The sequence below is a fragment of the Lissotriton helveticus genome, chromosome 5_1 (genome assembly GCF_964261635.1).
Source record: "Lissotriton helveticus chromosome 5_1, aLisHel1.1, whole genome shotgun sequence".
In the NCBI taxonomy this organism is placed as follows: Eukaryota; Metazoa; Chordata; class Amphibia; order Caudata; family Salamandridae; genus Lissotriton; species Lissotriton helveticus.
In genome coordinates, this window is record NC_136065.1 from 931,351,680 (window position 1) to 931,366,765 (window position 15,086).

Consider the following 15,086-nt stretch of genomic DNA (forward strand, 5'->3'; position numbering starts at 1 on the left):
GTCCGTATTGAAGGACTTCAGGAAGCATGTCGTCAACCCGCAGGGATGATAGGTTGGGGTGGAATACCTTCCCTTAGTTCTTGGATAGCAGATCCGGCCGGCATGGTAGCCTCCTGTGTAGGACTATTGATAGTTGAATGAGATCCGGATACCACCACTGACGCGGCCATTCCGGAGCTATCAAAATCATTCTGGAATTGGTCCTGTAAAACGTGTTGATAACTGTGAGCATCAAAGGAATTGGTGGAAAGGCGTACAGTAATGTTTGATAATAGCTTATCAAAAAGGCATTGCCCAGAGATCCTGGTTGGAGAAACCTGGATGCGAAGACGGGGCATTTTGCGTTTACCGTGTCTGCAAACAGGTCGAATTCTGGTGTTCCGCATTCTTGGAAGATGCTTTGAATGACTTCGTCGTTGAGAGACCAGTCGTGGGCTTCGACGCATTCTCTGCTCAGGGCATCTGCTTTGACGTTGAGAGTCCCCGGAAGATGCATTGCTAGAATGTTCAAGTCTCTTGAAAGAAGCTACTACCAGGTGCTTTGTGACACTAGAGAAAGAGGCCTTGATCGAGTACCTCCCTGCTTCTTTAAGTAATGCATCGTGGTCGTATTGTCCGTTGATTCTGAAAGTACTGAGAGCAAAATGACGGGTATACCGATTTGAGAGCTAGGTGCACTGCTCTCAACTCCAAGAGATTGATATGATAAGTTTGTTCTGTCTCCGACCATAGGCCTTGAACTTGAAGACTCCCCATGTGAGAACCTCGTCCCTGGAGTGATGCATCCGTGACTATCGTTTGTGCAGGAGGGTACTGGTGAAAAGGAACTCCTTTCATGAGATTGGATCTCTTCATCCACCATTTGATGGAATCTTTGGCCGACTGGGAGAGAAGCAATTGATCGTCCCAGCACCCTGACACTTGCATCCATTGATCTTCCAGGGGGACTGCTGCAACGGACGCATGTTCAGCTTGGCATTCGGAATGATGAAGATGCATGATGCCATCGATTCCAGAAGTGATGACACCTGCCTGACTGTGGGATACTGACTGACAAGGAGGTTGCAGCATTTCTCCTGAATTGAGGACAACCTCACCTCCGAAGGATACACACTTGCTTCTGCGGTATCTAGTGAGGAACCTAGATAGTGGATCTTCTGTGATGGACTGAAGATTGATTTCTTGAAGTTGACATGAAGGCCCAACCTGTTTAGCAGCTGCAGACAATACTAGAGATGACTCTGAAGCAGAGCAGGCGACGAGCTCTTCAGCAGCCAGTTGTCCAGATAGGGGTATATGAATATCCTTTGTTTGCGAAGAAAAGCTGCCACCACTGCCATGCACTTGGAAAAAGTTTGGGGGCTGATTTGAGCCCAAAGGGAGAACTTTGAACTGAAAATGCTGAGCAGACACTCGAAATCGTAGAAATTTGCGATGTCTTATGGACATTGGAATGTGAAAGTATGTGTCCCGTAGGTCTATTGCACACATCCAGTCTCCCTGATGAAGCTGAGGGAATATCTGATGTAAAGCCAACATTCGAAATTTCTCTTTGCGAATGTACTTGTTCAGCATCCTTAAGTCGAGTATTGGTCTGTATTCTTTGGTGGGACCTCTTTTCTGAACCAGAAAATAGCGTGAGTAAATCCCTTGATTCCGTTGTGAAATAGGGACCCTTTCTATGGCATGTTTTTGTAGGAGCACTTTTACTTCTGCTTGCAAAAGGTGGTATTTTTGAAGAAGCTTTTGCGGTGGAGGGATCGATGGTGGTGGGGATTTGAATCTGATCAGATAGCCATTCTGCACAATATTCAAAACCCACCTGTCTTTTGTTAACTTCTCCCACTCCTCTAGATGTAACATAACACTTCCTCCCACCGGAGTGGTTAACTGGCATGGAGGAAGCCATCCCTCATTGTTTTGCTGATGGTTTAGGAACGCTGGACTGCTGTTTTGTAGATCCTCGGCCTCATCCAGGTCTTCTCTGTTGGTCCTGGATTGACCTTAGCCTTGACTTTGTGTGTTCCAATGAGGGGTTTGAACCCTCTGTTGAGAGGAACGCCGATCATAAGGACAGATTCTTCGTCTAAACCCTTTTCATTTCTCGAACCCCACAGCTTTCAAAGTGTCAAAACCGCTTTTCATTTTGGACATTTCGTTGTCCACATGTGCACCAAACAGAGGATCCATTAAATGGGAGGTTTGTGATCCTTCTTTGCGCATCGGGTTTAAGCCCCATAAGGCAAAGCCATGCTGATCTCCTTGAACAGATGCCATGGGAATATCCATGGGCTGTTAAGTCCGACTCATCTGCCGCTGCACTAATAACCCGGTTAGCTACCAGTCCGCCTTCCTGCAAAATTTCTTGAAAGTCTTGCTGATCTTCCTTCAGGAGTTTGCTTTAGAATCTCGCCAAGGAATCCCAAATGGACCTGTCGTAATGACCCAGCAAGGCGGAAGCACTAGCCACCTTCATCATTAATGACAAAGTATTGCACATTCGAATACCTAGAGAGTCCATATTCTTACTGTTCTTCTCAGGTGATGCCGTAGTAGAAGATGTTGTGGAATGAGCTTTCCTGGCTGTAGCTACAATTACTGAGTATGGAGGTGGAACAGCACGAAGAAAAAATGGATCCTCGTTAGGAGCCTTGTTGTATTTCTTCGCAATCCTGGTTGGAACTGAACCCACTGTGGCCAGAGTAAGGAAGGTCTGCATTGCAGGTTACAACAGCCCTGGAACCAAAGGAAGAAGGGGCTTTGCAGAATACTTGTGATGTAAAGTCTCAAAGATCACTGATGTAGAAACTGGTGGAATATACATTGTGGTACTAAGCTTGTTGGCCCCTCTACAAAGAACTTCATTAAAAGTTCCTAGATCGTCTATAGGGGACACCATAGATGGGGGTGTAGTGGAGAAAGTGGGAGAGTAATCTCCGATCGAAGATCTCGTTGTCGCAGTTGTTTTTGGAGATCTACGTCTTATTTTAGGAGAAGGAGAATGGTGAGAACTGGAACGCCCTCTTGGCCTTGAGCGCCTCCTTGACCTTGAACCCATTCTCACAGGTGTTCGAGACCTTCTTGGGGACCTATGTGGATAGGTTCTAGGTGGTGATAGAGATTTGGAGAATCCTGCTCCAGGAAGTCTAGGTGGCCCTTTCCAGTGCCGAATACTCTCCAGCCATCGTGGCGATAAGTTAGCAGGAGACTTCTGTCTTGGCGCAGGCAATTTTTCAGGTGTAACTTGTAATGTGAAGCCCAGCAGAAGATGACACTTCTCTCGACGTCGACCGCTGTGTTCTCGACGTCGATCTGTTTTTTTCTGGTACTTCCTTAGTAGTGGCAACAATCCTTTCCCTCGACGACGAACGTTGTCTCAACATCGAACCAGATAACGCCAAAAAAGAACGCTGTGGCGAGACACTGGAGGGTTCATGCCTCTGTGAAGATGTCCTCGACGTCGTTCTCTTCGACGGCGAGCAGGATCGTCTCCTCGACGTCGAAGTGTATATGGTATCTTCAACATCGATCTCCTCATCGCCGATCGTGCCCTTGACGTCGACCGTCTATGGGTCTGAGAGGGGTGTCTCATCGTCAAACTCCTCGACGCCGACCTTCGAGACGGTGGCGGAGATCTCGACATCGATCGGTGTTATGATTTCGATTGATGTTTCACATGGACTTACACTGGTCTTCGCTCACATGCTTCGAGCCCGAAGCATGCCTCAACGTCGACTTACTTTGCGTCGATGCCGGTTCTTGTCTCCTCGATAGTGATCTGTCCCTCGACGTCCTAGAATGGCTTACCCGCTTTTCTGAAGCCAATTTTGACGGCGAACACTCTGAAATCGGCTTTCTTCTGGAAGCAGGTGAAGGAGACTTGTTCTTCTTTTGTTGTCCATGAGAGGAAGGCCTCTTAGAATGAGACTCAAGGCCACTGGTGGTTCTGCCTCTCTCCATAGATGCGTGCAGCCTGATCTTTTCTCTGTCACGCAGAGTTCTTTTAGAAAATTGTTAGCAGTAGTAACACTTCAGTGGATTGTGTGAGGATGGTAACCACACAATACACAGAGAGTGAGGGTCAGACTTCACCATCTTCTTCCCACAGGAAGGACATTTGCCTAACAAAGATGGCATTTCTGACATAAAAAGATGGTCAAAATGTCAGAAAATAGTTAAAAACTAATACCAGCTTTCAAAAACGTTGAATGAAGTTGTAGAAAATCAATTTCTGACTGAAAAAGTAAAAAAAAGACTGAGCTCAAGCTCCAGGATCCTCACAGAAGGAGCCGGAAAAAAGAACTGATCTAACTGTCACCTGTGGTAAATGATGGGAGCAGGGGGCTCCTGGAAGTCTTAAAGGCACGGTGTCCAGGTTCTCTGGAGCCTTAAAGGCAGGGTGCCAAGTCTTTTGTTATACGGGGATAATTATTCATCTATGCGGTCTAAGAACAATTTGCCTGCAATTACCTGTTTTTCTTTATGAAAATAAACGGTTGCTGTTGAACACTACTGCAGTATATGTTCTTTGCTACTTTATTTACATGTGATATTATTTTCTTACAGCAGAAATCCATGTAATTTTGGCTGTTCAGTCTATTAGACATATTAAAGGCTGCATATCTGTGTGTGTATACATGTATATATGTATGTTTTTTTCTGGATGTACTGTGTACTTGGGGTTCTAAACATACATATATATGTATTTTTGTATATGCTCCGTGTATTCAGTGCTTATGACTATTGATGAGTATTCCCTGGAAGACAACTATATGTTTCAATAATGGGTGTCAGGGATTTAAATATATACTAGTGTGGTGTACCTTTAGGAAAATGAAGACATTGAAATAAACAAACAATGCTGTGAACAACAACTCTTATAGAGACTGATTTTGCACTACAGCTTAAATCCTCTGCTTTGGAAATAGCAGGCCTTGTTATAGATTCAGCTATTCTGAACATCCGGAACCGCTGGAATTGTATACCTGATGTTAGTTTGGAGTGGCAGTGGGGTTTGCTTGCACCAAATGTTAGCAAGAGAGAGCAAAATGTTGGACTTCTATATATTAACAACACTGGGCATGAAAGAAGTAAATTACACCAGATGGTCAAAGGAAGCGCTGGAGAAGGATCTTATTGAAAGGAACAACAAAAGGCAGTGCAGTAGTAGACTTATAACCAATATCAACCTTGCAGGTCAGGAGAGATGCAAGGGGTAAATATTTATTTTAAACCTGTGGAACATACATTTTAACTAATAACACTGATCAAAAGAAAAAAAAGGGAATTCATGAGAAACAACAGCAATTTTAATGACAACAGCTAAAAATGGAATGCATATTCAGCAGAAATAAGCATATACTGTCTAGCCAAGAAATAGGAAGTCTCAATGGTGGCTGTAAAAGTGGCAAAATGTCACACTCCTTAGCAGTCCAAGAAACATACAGTCTAGGAACAGATGCTGCGTTGACCTAAAAGTCGTTTGCAGTCTCATTGCAGCAAGTATACAGAAAACAATTAGCTCTACCTGTAAGTGGTTTAGCTGGAGGACATGCTCTGAAGAAGGATGTCTAGTCCTTATCAAGGAATGGATGTCATCTATTTATCCAAGTCATCGACTGTACAGAAAACGTTTGTCCTCACAGGACTGATTTTCACCCTCATTAATGACATAGGCATTTTGTCCAGCAGTGGTTCAACTCCAACCTTTTGTGGATTTAGCAGCAATATTTATACACTTACACTCCCAAATGAATCAAAATGACTTATCATCACTACATCGTTATGCAAACCTTTAATTTCTATAACGAACTACAGAATAAGCTCCAAGTACTAATCCCAAAGTAAAGCATTGGATGTGTTAATTGAGATCCTATCTCACCTCTGAGGTCTAAAGATTATGGGCCAGATGTAGGTAGCCAAATACCGGTCGGTAACAGCCGAATTCGGCCGTTACCGACCGGTATTTGGCTTTTGAGATGTAGGTGGTTCTGAATTTACAGAATCGGTATATTTACCGATTCGGTAAATTTACCACTTCGGTATTTTACCGAATCGGTAAATATACCGATTCTGTAAATCCATATGTAGGTGGGACTCTTCAGAGTCCCAAAGGTCCTACAAATTCGGTATTTTAACACCCAATCCAATTGGGTGTTAAAATACCGAATTCAGGTGTGCATGCACATGTGTGCATGCACACCTAGCCATGTGACAGACAGACATGCCCTTAGGGCATGTCTGTGTGCCACATGGCGCACATGCCTATTTTTGGGGTGCCAGAGGGTGTCAAAGTGACACCCCCTGCACCCTTGCTAAAATCGGTATTTACCGATTCTGTAATTACAGAATCGGTATTGCCCATTGATTCCTATGGGCTTCACAGCCCATAGGAATCAATAGGAAATACCGATTCGGTATTTCCAGATTCGGTAAATACCGAATCTTAACGATTCGGTATTTCCACATCTGGAAATACCTACATCTCCCCCCTTCATATTTACCACTTCTTAAATACCGAATCGGTATGATTCGGTATTTAAGAAGTGGTAAAATAAAATTACCTACATCGGGCCCATCAATCTGATATAGAATGCTGTACTTGAGAATTAAATTTCTAAGAGCAAGTGTTGTCTGTGTTAATGACCTTCCATACCCTACTGAAAGAGAGCACTGGAAATATTGGATCACTTTCAATAGTTTCGAGTTCAATGCTATCCTGGCACCTTTATCCTATTCACTTGATTCTGCATGCCCTCCTGTAACACGTTTTCAGTAGGAATAAAGCTCAAAGACGCAATATACCACACACTCATTTTACCGCCCTTTTTACTCCTTCCTCATTTTGCCTATTCTTTCATAGTGTCTTTGGTCGGGCCCACGTTAACATGCATTTCAGTGTGAGTTGTGTTGATTTACAACCCTATACAATTCCTCAAAAATATGGTTTGGAATACAGTTTTGTGGTATAGATATTGTTTTGTTTAGTATTTAGCTTCTTTCTTTGCTCACTAATAAAATGGAACAGTATTTTAAGCCTATTTTTGAAAGATGATGACAGCCTTTTATCTTACAAGCAATTTCAAATGGAACGATTTGTAGCAAGACCAATCACCTCTTCTTCAGGTTCATAATCATCTTCAGAGGCTTGTTTCCATTTAAATCTGTTTTCCTGGTCTGGGATCCGATCATTTATTGTGTAGCCAGACTTTCCGTAGCTCGTACCAGTTTGTTTATGCAGCGCAATATTAAACGATTTCTGCTGTTGTGCCTGTATTAGAAAAGTATAATTGGTACTTGTCACTGTTGCTCTCATCACAATCTGTATTGATTAGATACACAAAACAGCAGTATATCCCCCCTGACAATTCAGATATTATAAATCATTTTATCAATTTAAAATGATGAATATGGACATCTTATAAAATAAACACATTTAACTCATGCATTGCTATATTTCTTATATTGCAACAGGTGGACAAATTAAAACGGCATGTTGTACCAGAGACTAAACTAGAGGTATACCATACACATATACCGAAGTAGAAAAAACAGTAGAAGATCAGGCAAATGAGCCTAGAAAACCAGTCATACCCATTTAGTAGCCCTTTTATTCTGTCTGCTGTAGATTGCTTAACTTCAAATTGTTTTGGGCAGTAATTTAGCTACTCCAATGATATTAACTCTCTGTTTCTAGACCATGCAAGTTTAACTTTCATTGCTCATACTTTCTCAGTATATTGTGCCCCTTTTCCTGGAAGGCAGTTAAAGGCTTGCCTTTCACAATTCACTCCAACAATAAAAGATTTACTTTGGCTGGGCAGAAACATCTCCACTTGCAATGTAGGGATGGATGGGTTGAGATACAGCAGTTGTGTATAGCACACAGATCATAATAAAAAGGGCAAAAACTACTTGAGAAAGATACACAGAACCAATTCAAAATTGGATTTTCCTAAAACAGAAAATAACATTTTTGTGTGAGGAAATCGTTTTAATATCCTCATGGAAGGTCAAATATTCTATCAATGAATACAATGTTGCTATATATTGAATCAAATTGAATTATTTCAAATGAAAGAACAGGCTTGATTAATTTTATACTTTCCATAAATTCCCAATGCTATCCACAATTTACTAAGTACATATTAGGATACATGGTTGATGAGAATATTTTTACATATGAAACAGAAAGCTCACATCTGTAAAAAAAAAAAAAAACACAGAGCAGCTTTACAAACAACAGGAATGAGTACATAGTTATTCACAAACCATTACACATATTTTTAAAAATTCTAATTGTTATTAAAAAATGAAACCATTTTATAAAACATTTTAAAAAGTTGGAATTGATAGTTAAAAGTTGTATAAAGTTGCAATTGTAAAAAGAAAATCAAATTTCTTTTGGAGCTCTTCAAGAGTGACAACGAGCTAGAATGTTTCTAATACTTTTTTTGTTAAAGGAATTTTAGTTGAGTACTTTTTAAATTTAAATATAGATTTAATTGAACAAGTACTTTAAGGGTTTTAAAAAAAAATATTTGAACTATTTAATTAGCAGGTTCTTCAATATATTTAGACTACTTAAAAAGTGGTATACCAGTTAACACCAACTACTTTCTGGATTTTCAAAATCTGTTTTGGTTCAAAACACGAGTTTGGGATTATTTTAAAAAGTTGAAATTGGTTTCAAAGGCTGTCAGGGATGTTATAACATCTGTCACCGGTTCTATAAATGTCTGAAAATGTCCTTTGCTTGTTATATATTATAATTACATTTAATTTGAAATTGTTTGCGGTTCAGTGATTAAAACAAATTAGTAGGAAATTAAAACAAAACTTTGAACTATTTGTTTAAAATTATCTCTACATTTGTTGATTTCTAAAGATCTAAATTACTAACTTTCACAACGATGTCCCAATTCTTTTCTCTCCTCTCTGTCTTTAGATGACCTCATAATATACTCCGAGACATTGCAACGTCATCAGCAATACCACAATCAGGCTGGGTCTTTGGTGATCATTTGCTTTTCTCAGCTGTAGTTTTAGGTCTCCCATCTTTATAGCTCAGAACATAGTAGCTTGTTTTCACTATATATACAAACACATGTAGCTATACTCGTTTATATTATTTGAACACTGGGGCCACAGAGTTCTCATTTTGAACTGTGTCCCTATTGTATGCCTCTGAGTTCAGATTCCTAAATATACAATGCTAAGCCAATGACTAACTGGTTCATATAGAACCCCCACTGTTTATAGTAATTGACTTATTTTTAAAAAAAAATATCATTTCTGAATGAGTCCTTGGTGAACTACTGTTTTATACTAAACAAAACATGAACATTGTCCTCAATAATTGACCTCCTAAACCATAATATCACACTAACAGGAATTTTAAGAAATAAAATATGGTTGCAAAGTTCTATAACGGCGATCTTACATTTAACAAAATTAGCAGAATACCTAGCGAACTCAGTTAATAACCCAGAGCACCAAGTTACTATTGTGTGGAGACAAACTTACAATTACCAAGCAAGATTCTTAGGGTAAGGATACTTAACAGTTGCAACACTTAACAGTGGGGTTAAGACATGTATGAAGAGTTAATCCGCATATCTAAGACCTGCTGTCAAAGAACCAGCAGCTATTTCTGAAACACTTGCCACAATGGATGAGATGCTAGGAACCACAATGGACACAACAGATGACTTCCTCATAAACCACAGCCAGTTCATTGGAATTGAAGCAGTCCAAACCAATATGAGAGACATAATCTGTTGTGCCCATTGGTTCCATTCTGCTCATCTCTAGTGTTGATTTAAAAAATGCACACCTGTACTAAGTACTTAATCAAGAGAGTCGTACACCTTGGGAGTAGAAGTGGAGCAGAGAAAGGCATCGTAGAAAACTTCGAATATAAAAACTGCCAGATGATGGTAATTTGTGTATCTCAATAGAGGTAATGTCAAAACAGTAGTGATAAGTGGTGGATCGAATTATAAAAACATTTTAGTTTGGAACAGGCAACTAAGTTTAGCTGGGATACCAAGAAAGATGGTTATAAACATCGGTGCCCTGTTAATTTTAAACTGACCCTTCATTCTTAGGATAAATGCAGTTGTCAATGAGTGATTTTATAACGTACACAAGGTAATTTGGTGTAAGAGTCTTATCTCTGGCCCAATGCGCTGAGTCCATCAAGAACTGGCACGCTAAAAATCACAGGGTGCTGGATCCTTTGCTATGAAACAACTCATCAATAGCAACATAAGATATACATTACATGCTTAGAAAGGACCTCAAAAGATCAGTTTATAGACAATCCTTTGACATTAATCGTGGAACAGCAGAAATACACACCATCTTTCAAATGACCATGCACAGAAGTTCCAAATTCTCCTGAGTTTAGATTTGATCAGATACAATTCATGTCTACTAGGTAGACTACTCGCCCTTCGAGATTACATGGCTGACAACTAAATAAACAAAATTGATAGACTGTTTGTAAGGTGTATGCCTGTGTCAATGGGAGCCATTGGCATCCTACACTGGTGGCCAACCTTTGTCATCCATTATAGGAATACAAACAGTGGCAGGTCTTTTCTCAAAGGGAATATGTTGTTCACAATGCTCCAGCCACAATATCTATTCGAAGGAAACTGGCCACTGTAATAAGCGATTTCTTCAAAATTAGCAACTTCATCCGTAGTTGTGGCACGGTTCCAAAAAAAGGCTTCACCATGACTAAGAATAGAGAGGCTCATTTCTACCAATTGGAACTGTTCCTTTTAACTGAATTCAGTCTCTTTCATATCCACGAAGATGCAAATTGAGAACACCAAAACATCACAAAAAAGGCAAAATATTCCCAAAAGTGTTGGTCTATGTGCAAAGCCACCATGCAGGAGTTTGTAAGATTGTAAGGAACTAGTAAAACATTTTCAATTCCAAGCCCTGAATTGTGGGATATCTAACTGTGAACAAAACCAAAAAATATCTTTCAGGTTGGTCAGCATTCAAATATGTTTAATGGCATTAAAACTTTACATAAAATATGATATTTTAAAAGTATGTAAAGAAAATTATAAGAAAAATATTAACATGAATGTTAGACCTGGCATCCTTGGCGAGGGTTTCTTCTATATTTTTGACTTTGACTGCTGTGTTTTTACTTGTGTTGGACTTCGTTTTTGCTGGTCTAGATGCTTTGGGCACGGTGCCACAGCTGTTCAGTGCCAAAATGCAAGTGCTCCCTGAAAATTGTGTTTACGGATTGGTGATTCCATGATTGGCTTATCTGATTTACCGGTAAGTCCCTAATACAGTGCACTGTGTGTGCCCAGGGCCTGTGAATTAAATGCTGCTAGTGGGCCTGGGGCACTGATTGTGCCACCCACATGAGCAGCCTGTAAATGTAACTCAGAACTCCCACTGCAGTATCTGTGCCCAGTTTGGTACTGCCATGTCGACCTGGCAAGTGCACCCATATGCCACGTCCTAACCTTCCCTTTTCTTACATGTAAGACACCCCTAAGGTAGGGCCATGGTAGCCCCATGGGCAGGGTTCAGTGTAAGTGAAAGGTAGGACATGTACTGAGGTATGTGGCATGTCCTGATATGTGAAATACTGCCAATTTCGTTTTTCACTATTGAACGGCTCTCTAGCCCATAGGAGAAAAGGGGAGTTTATTTATAACATCTTGCCTGACATCGCATTGAGGCGCCAGGTCTGTCACATCGCTGGGGGAAGCAGTAAGAAACCAACGCATCACCTTCCCACGTAGTAAGAAACCAAAGCATCACCTCCTCTCCGGTAAGGAACCGACGCATCACCTCCCCTGCGCAGCAGTAAGGAACTGAAGCATCACCTTCCCCGGAGCAAAGAATCAATGCATCACCTTCCCTGTGTGTAAGAAACCGATACATCACCTTCCCTGCGATCCTTTTTGCTTGTGTTTTTGACGCATCCAAGGTACTTTGTGTTGAAAGTGGTGAATCCACCATTTTCTATGAACAGAACTATTTCTACCTTTTAAAAGTCATCTTTTGATTACAGTATTGTGGATTTTGTCGTTTTGGTCTTGTTTGGTTTAGATAAAGATTACATATTTTTCTAAACTGATGTGGTGTCCATTTGTAGTTTTTTCACTGTATTACTGTATATGTGCACATATGCTTTACACACTGCCTCTGAGATAAGCCTGTCTGCTCATGACCAGCTACCAAAGGGGTGAGCAGGTGTTATTTTAGATGTGTATCCCCCTTTCCCTTACTAGGAAGAAGGGTCCCTATTTGGACAAAGGTGCAACCCATTGCCAACTAGAGACCCCCATTTCTAACATAAAGCATTACTTGATATATGTTCACTTGTATTTTAATATAGACTTTCGTCCTCACAACAAATCCCTTTTCAAACAAAAATCATAGTAACCATGTAACCAGAACTATTTTCTTACTTTAACATCACAAATGACAAAGTGAATGGTACCAGGCACGGTACCAGCAATAACTTTTTTCACAAAAGATTCTAGAACCTGAAACTGTCAGATTTTACATAATTAATTTTTAGTTGTGAGGATATTTATGTAGGGCAGGTGTTCAGCAACTTACAAGTACAACATCCAATCCAAGTACAGTAATTCAATCTATCACATTGCACTCTAGTTAACTGGTGGAGGTGTGTGAGTAGTGCCTGAATGAAGTGGGGCATTTCCTGCAGTCAGGTGCTGTCTCAGTGTCCTACAATCTCAGTGCCCTGAAATGCATTTTGGTTGCGGGGTGACCTTCTCCTGAAAGGAAAAGTGTATAGTGCATCAGTTATTAAGCATGTTTTGGATGTATGGGAAGACTGTGTAGCGGTCTGCAAATCCAGTTGCTTATAGTATATGGTATATAATGTATATTTTGAGTATATTATACTCATTTAATGTATATTGTAATGCTAATTAAGCATTGGTCCTAGAGATGGCATCACCTTGCTCTACGGCTGTTCAAGTAGGTAATCATTTAAATGGGTCCAGGTTAACTTTGACTGGTTGTAGGAGGCGAGTGAAATGAGGGGCCATCTGCAACTCCCAGGATAATTTGGCCTCCCTCTATAAAATTGTTATTCCATACCTTCAGGTCGCCAATCAATTTAGTTATATACCAGTCTCTAATACAGCCCTAGCAGAAATCGGGAGGAATCATAAAGACCTAGTATGTGATCTGGTAAACATCTTCTTCCCTGTTGTAAAATCTAAACTAAAGGTGTCTATGGGCCACTCCTTGTATAATGGTGATTGTCGAAGGGTCAAGCAATCATGGATCCTAGCAATCACAGGGAAGGACAAACCAATGATAAGAGATAGGCGGATAGCCTATAAAAACACAATGAATACAGCAAAAAAACAGTGGGAGGGTGATAAATAGGAAAGCAGGAGGGCTGCTTTATTTTCTAGGGATATGCAGACCTTTTGGAACCTAGTTAATACCGGCTGCAAAGAGGGTAAATCGGCAATAGAGCTAAATCTTGGGGCAGAAATCTGGAGGGCCCATTTCAAGTTGTTATATGCAAGGGGAGAGGAAGAGTCAGGACAAGCTATGGGCATGCTAACTTGCTTTTAACAATCTTTCCACAATGCCCCAGAAATCTCCTTAAAAGAGATAATGGATGCGTTGAACAGAGTAGCTCCCGCTAAAGCACCAGGCCTAAACAAGACCCCAGGTGATGTTTTTCGGAACGGACCTACTATTTGGGCCCCATATTTTTGGAGCCTATTTAATGCTATTCTCCAGGGGATGCTAATTCCGACAACCTGGTTGGGGGCAGAGATTATTCCTATCTACAAAAAGGGTTCTCCACTTCTCCCCGCTAAGTATCGTACAATTAGCCTCATAGATGTTTCTCAAAAGATCTATGCATGAGTGTTTTTGGATCGATTAGAGAGATGGATGGAGGAGTATTCTATACTTAGCCCCTACCAGGCCAGTTTTAGAACAAGGATGTCCACAATAGATCAGATTCTAAGGCTGCAACTCCTCTATTGGAAGACAGTGCTCCTGGAGGGTGGCAGCTTTTATCTGATCTTTGTGGACCTAAAATCAGCATTTGACCTGGTCCCTAGGGATAAATTGTGGTCCATTTTAGCAAGTATGGGGGTCCCTCTGTACCTCTGTTATCAGGTGAAGCGGCTTCACAAATCTAACCATGCGCAAGTTAGATATGGTAAAATGATGCGCTCGCAGATCCTATAGCTATAGATAAAGGGCTAAGGCAGAGGTGTGTTTTGGCCCCAACCCTTTTCTATCTATTTATTAACGGCCTTGTGGAGGACTTGACTGCTGGGAGGGATGTAGATGCCCTCAGGTTGGCGAAACACAGGGTTCCGGCCCTGATGTTCGCCGACAAAACCTTGCTACTATCCAAATCCCCAATGGGAATTCAGCGGGCCCTAGATATTTTCCAGTCATTCTGCAAAAGTAGGGGTTTGGAGATAAAGTCTTTAAAGACCAAATATATGGTTTTTAATGCAGGTGACTCCACACATCCAAATCCCTGCTTAGATGGGAAACCACTGGAAATAGTTACAGTTTTCGATTATCTAGGATTAACCCTCACTGATAAAATGCAATGGCACGTGCAAATTAGGAAGGCCAGCTTAAGACTGGCCCAAACTTCGGGGGGGGCTGGCTAAGATGCTCAGGAAAAGCACCCATAAATAGTTGGCCCGGTTATGGAAATCCATAAGACACAAGCATTCTGCCTCCTACAGCGTGCTTGTACTAAAATACATGAGTGAATATTTTAAATCTAAAGTATCTACAATCATCTCCCTTTTGTCACAGTCAGAACCTCATACATGCATTGTATACAACAGCAATCTTTTTTTTTATTTATTTTACCGAAGCACGCATTTTAATGCTATTGCCAAGACTCAAGTACAAGCCTGACTTTAACAAGGCCTCAAAATAGCTTTTTGTACATAGCATCAAAAAGCCGTCTTGGGGTCAGGCCCTCCTGATATGATAAACAAAGAGCAATCAGAAGGTGTTCCATTATCACCACCACCATTACCACCGCCACAATCACCAATACCATCAGC

General features: G+C 40.9%; 1 protein-coding gene across 3 annotated transcripts in view; it reads right to left on the reverse strand.

Annotated features, from left to right (window-relative positions):
- Positions 1–15,086, reverse strand: part of EXOC6 (exocyst complex component 6) — a 1,337,279-nt gene that overhangs the window by 859,595 nt on the left and 462,598 nt on the right. For all 3 annotated transcript variants that reach the window (XM_078643405.1, XM_078643403.1, XM_078643404.1), the window contains exon 7: positions 7,115–7,270. In XM_078643405.1, the coding sequence (XP_078499531.1) occupies positions 7,115–7,270 (156 nt within the window). The remainder of the gene's footprint in view (positions 1–7,114; positions 7,271–15,086) is intronic.